Genomic DNA, 12,552 nt, shown 5'->3' on the forward strand with positions numbered 1-12,552 from the left:
AAAGCCAGAAGCAAACAGCTTCCCAAGGCCACTGGGCTCCTACAGAGCATTCTGAAGTCCCAGGCCACCTTCCTCCACAGTTCATTCTCGCTGCCTCCAAAAATCCGGGTGTGTGTGTGCATTCTCTTTGCCCACTGCTGGTCCCGGCTCTCCTGTTTGCCCAGGGCGCTCTCCACCCAGGTCGTGCTCATCTGGGATTAACCCCTTCAAAGGTCACTGTGTTCTACATGCATGGTCCAAGAGGATGCACGCACCTCAGTGTTCACTGCAGCACCATTTACAACAGCCAGGACATGGAAGCAACCTAACTGTCCACAGAGGAATGGATAAAGAAGATGTGGTATATACATACAAGGGAATATTGTGTGTGTGTGAGTCGCTCAGTCGTGTCTGACTCTTTGCGACCCTACGGACTGTAGTTCGCCAGGCTCCTCTGTTCATGGGACTCTCTAGGCAAGAATCCTAGAGTGGGTTTCCATTCCCTTCTCCAGGTTAATCTTCCTGACCCAGGGATTGAATCTGCACTGCAGGCAGATTCTTTACCATCCGAGCCACCAGGGAAGCCCAAAGATGTGGCACATATATACAATGGACTATCACTAAGCCATAGAAAAGAACAAAATAACGCCATTTGCAGCAACATGGACAGACGTGGAGATTGTCATGCAGAGTGAAGTGAGTCAGACAGAGAAGGAGGAATATTACATGACATCCCTTATATGTGGAGTGTAAAAAGAAATTATACAAATGAACTTACAAAACACAAACAGGCTCACAGACTTAGAGACTGAACTTACGGTTGCCTGCAGGGAAGAAGCGGGGGAAGGGACAGTTAAGGAGTTTGGGATGAACAAGTACACACTGCGATATTTAAAATGGATCAAACAAGGACCTACTGCACAGCACAGGGAACTCTGCTCAATGTCATGTGGCAGCCTTGGGGGGAGGGGAGTTTGGGGGAGAATGGACACATGTATGTGTGTGGCTGAGTCCCTTTGCTGTTCACCTGAAACCATCACAACATTGTTAATTGACTATACCCCAATACAAAATCAAAACTTCTTTCAAAAGAAAAAGCCACTGCGTTTTACACGAAGGGTGCCTTCTACAGTTGTGTGATGTGATGGTCCTGAGTCCCTTGCCTCAATCACTCTAAGTTTTTTTTTTTAGTCACCAAAGTGGGGAACAAAAGAAGAAATCCTTCCCATGCGTATCGTCCTCGAGTGATGGGCCTCCCTGGGGCATGGCCTTTAGCCCCCCTGGCCCCACTTCAGGCTCAGAAAGCCTGCTTTTGTTCTTCCTGCACACCCCTCTGACCTTAAAAGATTTCTCAGGCAGCAGCAGCCCATTCAATCTGGCCACAAGTGACTCTGCCAGGCACATCCATGCGTGCAAAGCAACGGGGTGGGAGGTAAAGTTTTGTGGGCTGGGGAACATGGAGGAGCCAGGGTCAGCACTGACCTGGGTCCCCACATCCCCAGGCTTCCAGAAAGCTCTTCTGAGACCCAAGATAGCTGAGGCTTCCAGAGCTGCAACTCCGGTGTCAGGCCACAACCCCAGCATCTGCAAGAGCCCCCCTAGGCTCCATGGTCACCAATTAAAGTTTAAAATATAAATGCTAATTGCTCAGTTGTGTCCGACTCTGCAACCCCACAGACTGTAGCCCACCAGGCTCTTCCATGCCTGGGCTTCTCCAGGCAAGAACACTGAAGAATACTGTTTGAACCACCAGGGAAGCCTCAAGAATACTGGAGTGGGTAGTCATTCCCTTCTCCAGGGCATCTTCCCAATCCAGGGATCAAACCCAGGTCTCCTGCATTGCAGGCAGATTCTTTACCATCTGAGCCACCAGGAAAGCCCTTAAAATATAAGCCTAAGACCAAACAGAAGAGATAGGTAGGTAGGTAGATAGATGAATGGATGGATGGATGGATAGATAAATGATTGATGGATCAATAGACATGTGATTGATAGATGGATAGACAGACAGAACTCTGCAGCCAGGGTTTAATAAATGAGCATAAGACCTAAAAAACGATTATATAAAAACAAACACACACAAAAGGTGCAGGCCTCACAGACACACAGGCCTGAGTCTGAACCCCAGCCAGACTCAACTGAGACTTTTTGACAGACGCTGAGCCAATGACCCCCACCACCCTCACCCCAGGCATCTTTTCTTCTGGAAAATGGGAGAAATAAGACCATCCCACAGGGTTGATGTTGGCATTGAAAGACATCTTATTAGACTTCACAGTGTTTGATAAGAAAGTGTGTGCTGCTGTTTATAATAGCCAGGATATGGAAGCAACCTAGATGCCCATCAGCAGATGAATGGATAAGAAAGCTGTGGTACTTATACACAATGGAGTATTACTCAGCCATTAAAAACAATACATTTGAATCTGTTCTAATGAGATGGATGAAACTGGAACCTATTATACAAAGTGAAGTAAGCCAGAAAGAAAAACACCAATACAGTATTCCAACGCATATATATGGAATTTAGAAAGATGGTAACAATAACCCTGTGTACGAGACAGCAAAAGAGACACCGATGTATAGATCAGTCTTATGGACTCTGTGGGAGAGGGAGAGGGTGGGGAGATTTGGGAGAATAGCAGTGAAACATGTATAATATCATGTATGAAACGAGTCGCCAGTCCAGGTTCGATGCACGATACTGGATGCTTGGGGCTGGTGCACTGGGACGACCCAGAGGGAGGGTATGGGGAGGGAGGAGGGAGGAGGGTTCAGGATGGGGAACGCGGGTATACCTGTGGTGGATTCATTTCGATATTTGGCAAAACTAATACAATATTGTAAAGTTTAAAAATAAAATTAAATTAAAAAAAAAAAAAGAAAGTGTGTGCTGGCCGGAACAGTGAAAGGGTGAAAAACGAAAACCTCTGACAAGCATTACCTCCCTTGACCCACTGACCTGATAGGAAGCGACAAGAAACTGTCTCCAGGGAGCCAGCAGGGCAGTCTGAGCCTTGGGTGTAATGCTAGCATTAGCCACATGTTGGTGAAGTGAATTATTAATGTTTTAAATACACCTCAGTTGCTGCCTGGGACATCATGCCATCAATTATTTCTTTCATGTAGTTAACAATGGCCAATAAATGTTCTGATTTTTTACATTGAGTGTTTTTGTTGGTAGAGTTTTCAAGAAGTTAAATATGCCTGCTTCTCAACAATGCCATTTCTATGAACATTTGACAAAGAGAAATGTTCGCTCACACTTGTTAATTCGCGCTGGGGTAACAACATTGTTATTTCTTGCAGGGAGGGTCTCCACCGAGACATGCATCCCCTAGGGCAGGCACAGTGGGTGACACGGGGGTCCCGGGGCCCCAGGTTTGAGATTGCAGGCACCCCCATGGGTCACATGGTCCTTACCCAGTGAGGCTGAGATGGTCTGGTGGGGAGAGATGATCACAGGAATAGTCTCCTCGTCTCTTTCTGAGAAAGACAGGAGGAAAGGAGATTCAATGAGGAAGCACTTCATTACGAGCTGAGGGTCAGGGTCTATTGTTTAGCTAATTAGCTAAATTCTCTTTTGCAGCAGAGCCAGACATTGTGAGTCTCGGCTTTTGTCTGGCAAAGGAAACCGGCTAGCCACAAAATTGAGGCTCTGTGGCCAACGCTTTTCCCAGAAGAGAGATTACTGGAAGAAGCCGCAGTTACACACATTCCTCTCGCAGATGTTCTATGCTCTGCGATAACAATTAACCATTCCACTCCCCAGCTTCCTGAACGAACCCTTAACAGGAATGTTCTCGATGTCCACGGGACGGGTGTTACTTCAAAGGCTCCTCACCCTAAAGTAGCCCCCTCCACACCTGCCACTAGAGTCCTGGAGTCACTTCTGAAAAATAAAAAAGGCACAGGACATCCAGAACCACCTGTTCGTGATGCTAACCCCACGTGTGTGTGTGGCTTTGTGCGACTCTATAGACTGTAGCCCACCAGGTTCCTCTGTCCATGGAATTTTCCAGGCAAGAATACATGCCCTCCTCCAGGGGCTCTTCCTGACCCTGGGATCCGACCTGAGACTCCTGCATTGGCAGGTGGGTGCCGCTGGGAATGGCCACCTGGGAAGCCTGTTAACCCCACACTGAGAGAGAAACGGGGTAGCCCAGCTTGGCCACCTGCTTGTAATTGAGGAAATCGACTCTTTGTGGAGGAATCAGAGCCCAGCTCCCCAAGAGGCAGTTCTCCCTGCAGCTTGAAGAAACTGGGCATCTAAACTGGGGCAGAAAGGACAGCGAAGGGTGGATGAAGGGCTGCCCATGTCCACCACGGCTCTATCCTCGCGTCTTCCACTAAAGAGCATCTGAAACCCTAGTGGGATAAGCTTTAGGCAGCATCCCCGGCGAGCCCAGAGAGCAGCCGGCTTCTCCATTGTGACCGAGATCACGACCAGGAGCCTGCGCCTCCCTCCAAGATCACAGGGCTGCTTCAGGGAGGCAGATAGGGGAGAAAGATGCCCCAAGGACGAGATACATCCGTGGGTCGAAACTCCAGGGCATGTCAGGATCACCTGGGAGCTTATTAAACATGGGTTGCTCATTGTTTCTTATTCAGTACGTCTGGGAGGAGGCCTGAGAGCCTGCGTGTCTAATGAGTACCCAAGTGATGCCGCAGCTGGCGGAGGACCACCCTAGAAAACGGCTGAGACATAGTGTGGTCGGGACACAGGATAATAGGTAGGTTGGCGCCCCCTCGTGTTCCTGTGCTGTATCACATGAACAGGATAACGGTGGAGGGGGGCGGGATTCTAGGGGATCCCCTCTGCGGGGGAGCAAGGGGCTGATGCGATTGAATCCTCACCAGACACAGAGATTTCCATTCATGGAAGACTCGATTTCCCCTGTAATAAGACTGGATCTCTGTATTCTCTGGGAGAAGAAAATCTTTTCCCTTTGTAGACTAATTATATGCCTGAACATAGTTTCAAAGCTCTCTGAAATGTCCGTGTGTGTGTGTGTGTGTGTGTGTGTCTGCTCACTTGCTCAGTCATGCCCACCTCTTTGCAACCCCATGGACTGTAGACCGCCAGGCTCCTCTGTCCATGGGATTCTCCAGGCAAGAACACTGTAGTGAGTTGCCCATCCCTCCTCCAAGGGATCTTCCCGACCCAGGGATCGAACCCTCATCACGTATATCTCCTGCATTGGCAGGCGGATTCTTTACCACTAGTGCCACCTGGGAAGCCCTGAAAAGACCCCGACTGTGTAGTTATTCAGCGTATAAAATTAAGAGAAGCATCACACTGTCCAGAGCAGGGGCCAGGACTTCACCGCTCGTGTGCCTCTGCACCAAGCTTGATGCCCAGCACGTAGGAGGCGTGGAAGAAACAGTGAACAAACTTGACTTGCTACTTGGTGCTGTTCACACATCATTTTCAGGTAGAACTCATGTAAACCAATGCGCACCCTTGCTATTTCAAACCCTGGTTTCAAGAGCCACAAGACACTCTTGTGTGTTAGTCGCTTAGTTTTCTCAGTCGTGCCCGACTCTTTGTGATACCCTGGGCTGTAGCCCACCAGGCTCCTCTGTCCATGGAATTCTCCAGGCAAGAATACTGGAGTGGCTTGTCGTTTCCAAATCCAGGGGATTTCCACAACCCAGGGATTGAACCTGGGTCTCCTGCACTGCAGGAAGATTGTTTACCGTCTGAGCCTTCAGGCTAGACATGCTTGGGGAAGATCAAAAAAGAGAGATTTTTTCACCAGCTATACCAGTGTATAGACTTCTCATTAAAAACTCCAAAAAATCCTAGTATCCTAGAATTAGGAGAAGGAAATGGCAACCCACTCCAGTATTCTTGCTTGGGAAATCCCATGGACAGAGGAGCCTGGTGGGCTACAGTTCATGGGGTCACGAAGAGTCGGACACGACCCACCAAGTGATCACGCATGCACATCCTAGAATTAGACACAAAGTTGTGGCAACTGGGTTCTGATGACTGGCCCTTGAGGTGCAAGCCTTCCAAACCGACCTTGCAGAGGGACCTTCCAAGTGAACTCCTGTTTGGCTCCCTCTATTGGTGTATATTTTAACTTCAGACTTAGAACCCTGTCACCTACCCAGGGATTCACTGTTCATAACATCACCCAGCTTTCTATCCTTCCAAGTGTCTTATAAGCCTGGTGCCAAGAGATTTGCCATATCTGTTTTCCTCTCATACCAAAGACACTCAAAGAATTCTACGTGAAATCAAACCAATTGAAATCAAAGCAATTTTCCCTCAATTAAAAATATTTCTTTAAAAAAATCAATCAAGAAATAACAACCTGGGGGTAAAAAAGAGTTCTACGTGAGCCCTAATTTTTTCCTTCCATGCTTGTTGCTGAACCAGGGTACAGAGGTTTCTTGACGGCAAGTACTCACTCTTAACTCGGAGTTTGATATTCCTGGTGATGTTGTATTGCCTGCCTTTGTGGGCATACGTCATGGCACAGGTATAGTAGCCTGCGTCCTCCATGGACACATTGTTTACGAGTAAGCGAGTTCCCCTCACATTGAGAAACTTCTGGTTGTCTTGATCCAAAGGGACAGAATCCTTAAGGGAAAATGGTTTTCAAAGTTACACTGTATCCTTGTATATGTATGGCTGAATCTCTTCATTGTCTACCTAAAGCTATCACAATATTGTTCATCGGCTATATCCCAATGCAAAATTATAAGTTTTTTTAATAAGTTAAACTATATTCTAACTGATATCTCAAAAGCTATGAACAGCATTGGTATTGTGCATCACTATTGAATTTGCAACCCAAGAATCACCCTGGTATTTACTTCGCAAATATTGTCCTTTGAGGCGTGGTTTTATCTGTATTTTGAGGAGAGGGAGTTTGTTAGCATATAAAATAAAATGGCTGGATTGAAAAGAATGAAATAATGCCATTTGCAGCAACATGGATGGGGCTAGAGATTGTCATACTGAGTGAAGTAAGTCAGAAAGAGGAGAAATATCATATGGCATTGCTTATATGGGGATTCTAAAAAGAAATGATACAAATGAACTTATTTACAAAAAAGAAATAGACTCACAGACCTAGAAAACAAACTTATAGTTGCTGGGGGGAAGGATGGGGGGAAGGATAGTTAGGGAGTTTGGGATGGACATGTGCACACAGATATATTTTAAATGGATAACCAACAAGGACCTACTATTTAACACAAGGAACTGCTCAATGTCATGTGGCAGCCTGGATGGGAGAGGCGTTTAGGGGAGAGTGGATACATGTTATATATGGCTGAGTCCCTTTGCTGCCCACATGAAACTATCACAAGATTTTTGTGAACTGGCTATACCCCAATACAAAATAAAAAGTTTGTAATAAATGGCTGGGTCTGTTTAACCACAAGGTTTAAAGCACGTTTGCTTCAGCACAATGGGAAAAAAAGAAACTATCTTCTTTGAAAAAGTAGGCCATTAAAATATAGATATATTTATGGCCTAACTGCTGCCTATAGGCCCTGGGAAACATCCAGAAAGGAGTGCTGTGATGTAGTCACGGTGAATGCCCCCAAGAGTTGATGTTGCAGTAATCACATTAAGAATCATTTCTAGTTAAAGAGTCAGGAGAGATGGAGAAAATTTTGTAAGAGAAAACTGAGTGTGAGACATGAAGCCGCACTTTGGACAAAGGTACTGCAGAGCAGAGCAGGGGAAATACTTCACAAGCACAAAATGTTCTCAGGAACATCTCTTTCAAAACCATGACGATTGCAATCGTCAGATAGAAGCCTGAGTCAGTTCACAGACTTATTCTGAATGAGAACATGGGCATAACTGGAGGAGTTTGTCAGCCACATGACTCATTAAGTCTAATTGAACAATATACTTAATTAAAAACAGACTTCATCATTCCCGACACATGTTATCAAATATGAACAAACCCAAACAGGGCTCAGATGGTAAAGAATCTGCCTGCAATGTGGGAGACCGGTTTTGATCCCTGGGTCAGGAAGATTCCCTGGAGCAGGAACTGGCAGCCCACTCCAGTATTCTTGTCTGGAGAATTCCACGGGCAGAGGAGCCTGGCGGGCTACAGTCCATGGGGTCCCAAAGAGTTGGACACGACTGAGCGACTCACACACACACAGAGTGTGGGTTTCTGATTAGTGTACTTGAAATGTGAACAGTCTCTAGTGTGTTGATTAAGTTTAAAAAGTTAAAACAGGGCAGAGCCACATGGTTCTTCCAGGGTCTACAAGTCTCCAGGGTTCCCTGTGTGCCAGGGATGTGTGTGTTCTGGCCTCCACGATCAGAGGTCAGACTTCACCCTCTGCCAGCTGAGTGACCTTGGGCACAGTACTCGCATTTGTGTGTCTCCCTCTCCTAATCCATAAAACGGAGATGTTAACAGCCCCTACTGCACTGGGCTCATGTCGGGGACCTGAGAACAGACTTGGACACAGTCATGCTCAGCGACGGTCAGCACTCTTAGGACGGGAACCGACATCATTAAGAGCTACCAGGATGCCCCTGTCCACCCACATTTACACACCAAGCACTTCCCAGGGTGTTTCACACACTTGCTCCATGTCAACTCGAAACAGTCCCAGGTGGTGGGAGGGATGAACTGCCCTCTTGCGGAGAAAACAGGTTAAAGAAGGAAAAAAGCTGACCAAGGCTAGACAACAGGTCACTGAAGATGCAGGGTTTCCAATCCAGACTGGTCACCCCCAGAATCGGTGCTCTTTCCTCTATGGTAAAATCTCTCACTTGACCTTTTTATACTCTTATGAAACCAAGAGTTCCTCTATTGGGTGGACTAATTCATAAGAGCTGGCTACTTACTGGGTTCATTAAAAAGGTCGTTCAGGCTTTGCCATGCCACCCTATACAAAAAACTGAACAGACTTTTTGGCCAACTCAATATTTTCTCTGAAAATCACTTAAAAGTTTTCAATATTAACTTGACATACTCTGGCTATTTTGCAGTTAGAATGCTTGTCAATTGGTCAACCTATTTTTTTTACTGAAGTGTTCATTTCTATCCATTTTTAAACAAGTAACTGTACTTTTCAGTATCAACTCACAGTCTATATCAGGGGTCAGCAAACTTTTTCTGTAAAGAATCAGCAAGTAAATATTTTAGGCCACATATCTTCTGTCCAACTATTCAACTCAGTTGTCGCTGCCCCATAAAAACACAGAAACAAATAAGCACGTCTCAGTAAAACATTACTTACAGACACTGAGATTTGAGTTTTATATCATTTTCACAGGTCATGAAATAATAGTCTTCTTTTAATTTTTTAAACCATTTAAAAATGTGAAAACTATCCTTAACTGGATAGTTAACATCCAAAAATGAGTAGCAGCTAATATTTAAAATGGATAATAACAAGGACCTACTGTACAGCACAAGGGAACTCTGCTCAATGTGATGTGGCGGCCTGGAGGGGAGGGGAGTCTGGGGGAGAATGGGTTCATGTGTATGTGTGGCTGAGCCCCTTTGCTGTCCACCTGAAACCATCACAACATCATTAATTAAATATACTCCAATACAAAATAAAAAGTTAAAAAACAAACAAAGGAGCGGCAGCTCACTGGCCCACGGCTGTCTTTTGCCCACCCCTGGTCTACCCAAGGGAGCTGACAATGGTATTTATCAAACAAGATAGGAAATCATGTTTACATCAATATTTACTCCTTTAACCCAAAGGCTGACTTTCATGTGCTTTTACAAAAACTCTACTAACATGTATATAAAGTTGTTAAACAGTTCTTTCTAAATTTCTATAGACACAGCATAGAGTAAAAAGCTACTTTCTTCAGCTTTTATTTATTCTGCATTCATTTCACACTCTGTCTTTTCAAATAACTATCTGAGGATGCTTACTCAAGCTTATAAAGATGCATAGAATATACTAATCATGGTCCTTTTTAACAAAATAGAAATAGAGGAGTGAACATATTGCCTTCAGAATGGGTGTTTTATGTCTTTTCTATGGCTCTTCAAACATGTATTCATTAAATGGCAACTTTTAGAGACGTACCTTGTACCACTGAATCTCCACGTCAGTTCTGTTACCGATGAATTCGCTCAGATCAGGACAAACTAGTAGCCCAGAGGCTGACAAGGGTATAATTTGTGGATAGAAGATGAGAGGCACGGAGGCATCTGTCTTCTCGAAAACCCTGAGCTCAACGGACATTTTGTCACAGTAAGAGGCATTTCTGATTGAAAAGAGGAGAAAAGAGTACTAAATGGCAAGGCAGAATGAAAGTAAAACTAAATGAAATGAAGAATAACTTCCCCAATCTCAGTGAATACTTCATTCTGTATTTTTCTCATTAGTATTGTAGTATTTCTGTCTCTAGTCCTTTCAAATCTTTGGGGGGCAAAAGAAGTACCGTGTCATAACTGTCATATAGGAATGGTGATGTATTCTGCTTGTTTCTCAAAGGACCCTTCACAAGACTGCTTTCAAGGCCATCGAGGCCACTAAGAAGAAATTCCAGTGTCTTAGTGGAGAAGGAAATGGCAACCCACTCCAGTATTCTTGCCTGGAGAATCCCAGGGACAGAGGAGCCCAGTGGGCTACAATCCATGGGTTGCCAAGAGTTAGACACGACTGAAGTGGCTTAGCACACGTACAAGAAACTCCAAGTCCTCTTCAAAGGGGTCTATACCCTCCCAGGTTCTGGGGGGTGCTTCAGCACAGCTCCAGCATGCTCCAAATCCCTAGCCCAGGAAACCTTATCCAGATGGAGAGGCTGTTTCCGAAGAGCCACTGTTTCCACAGAAAGAATATCCCCTTTACTTCTCTTGGAAATCATGTATCAACTGAAATCAAATATCAGGAAACTGTTACCATCTTTGGATAATATCTGTGAAGTATTTTTTTCAATACTGCATGGGGGAAATGAGCTTGGTAAGTCTGTTTGGGTTTTTGGTTGGTCTAACAATAATCTCAATATCATCATTCTATCAAGACCTTAGAACTGGGGAAAAGGCAGAGGCAAAATGGTGGTATTAATGGAAACAGAGACTTGGAAGACTGCAGTTGACACATATACGCTATTGATGCTATGTGTAAAGTAGACAATTGATGGGAACACAGTGCATAGCACAGGAAGCATACTCAGTGCTCCGTGGTGACCTGAATGGGAAGAAGCCCAGAAGGGAGTGGATGCATGCATAGGCACAGCTGCTGCCCCTGCTGTGCAGCAGAGACCGATGCAACACCGCAAAGCAGCTGCGTGTGCTTAGTGACTCTGTCATGTCCAGCTCTTTGCGACCGTTTGAACTACAGTCTGCCAGGCCCCTCTGTCCGTGGGGTTTTTCAGTCAAGAATACTGGAGTGGGTTGCCATTTCCTCCTCCAGGGGATCTTCCCGACCCAGGAATCGAACCCACGTCTCCTGTGTCTCCTGTACTGCAGGCAGACTCTTTACCCACCGAGCTATTGGAGAAGCCCTAAAGCAACTACACTCCAGTTAAAATTTAGAAACAAATAAAAATAAATTCAGCTGATATTAAAAAAAATTTTTTTTAAAGGTTAAAATGGTAAATGTTATATTATCCTTGTGTCGCCACAATTAAAGAGGAAAAAAGGCAACAGGACAATAAAGGGGGAACTAAGTTCCATGTCAGGAACTGCGGGTTCCAGCCTCAGCTCCACACCCACCACCTGGGAGAACTTTATGAGCCTGGCTCTCCCCGCCCCATAAGCATTTGGATTAATTGCTTCCTAAAGTCTCTCCCCCGTCTCCAATCCGACTCAGGGTTCTGCATGTATTCCTTAAGTCCTTGTGGATTCAGCAGTGAACGAAATAAACCACGCCCCTGCACTCCGGAGCGTATGTTCTAACGGGGTGGACAAGTCCTTAAATACATCAAACCAGTACGTGTGTGTCAGATGGAGACAAAGGAGAGAGAGTGACAGGAATCCCGCTCTAGACAAAGTAGCCAGGGACATCCTCTTCCTAGAGCTGACACTTAGACAAAGACTTCAGTGAAGGGGAGAACGGGCACCGTGGGGACGTCTGGGGATAGGCTCCCGGCTAGGAGGCATTTCAGGAACAGTGAGGCAGACGGAAAGTAGGTTCCCCTCTATGGGCCGGATGCGGAAGTCCAGGTTGTTATGGCAATGCCATGCAAGCACCCGTTGTGGAGGAGCCCCCTCCCCTCTTGTCCCCAAGGGGCTGACCTGACAGTGCAGATGTAGGTGCCCGAGTCTGCCTGGGAGGCTGGCACGATCCAGAGAGCTCCGTCTCGGACCCACACGCGCGACTCTTCTTCCCCTGGGACCGCCACGGCGGAGTCATTTCTACGCCAAGTCACGTTGACATGGGCGCTGGTAGACTCCCAGTGGAGAACTTGGGGGCACGTCAAGACCAAAGGCTCCCCTTCTACCTTGAACCTTGTTTTGGGGTGCCTGCCATGAAATCGGCAGCTTCCTGCGGCCACTGGAGGACAGAGAATCCACAGTCAGGTTTTGGGTCTCTCCAGGCGCACTACGTGCCCTGACGATGTGGGGCCCCACCAACAAATCTGAAAGCTCACAATGCTCTCCAAGCTCC

At 46.1% G+C, this 12,552-nt stretch overlaps 1 protein-coding gene across 3 annotated transcripts in view; it reads right to left on the reverse strand.

Annotated features, from left to right (window-relative positions):
• Positions 1-12,552, reverse strand: part of IL1R2 (interleukin 1 receptor type 2) — a 38,307-nt gene that overhangs the window by 5,651 nt on the left and 20,104 nt on the right. For all 3 annotated transcript variants that reach the window (XM_086327831.1, XM_086327833.1, XM_086327832.1), the window contains exons 3-6: positions 12,180-12,438; positions 10,024-10,204; positions 6,400-6,571; positions 3,403-3,465 (exon numbers count right to left, since the gene is read on the reverse strand). In XM_086327831.1, coding sequence (XP_086183957.1) covers positions 3,403-3,465; positions 6,400-6,571; positions 10,024-10,204; positions 12,180-12,438 — 675 coding nt within the window. The remainder of the gene's footprint in view (positions 1-3,402; positions 3,466-6,399; positions 6,572-10,023; positions 10,205-12,179; positions 12,439-12,552) is intronic.

Source organism: Bos grunniens, chromosome 11 (assembly GCF_055505025.1).
Source record: "Bos grunniens cultivar Pamir isolate PY7600 chromosome 11, Bosgru_T2T1.0, whole genome shotgun sequence".
Taxonomy (NCBI): domain Eukaryota; kingdom Metazoa; phylum Chordata; class Mammalia; order Artiodactyla; family Bovidae; genus Bos; species Bos grunniens.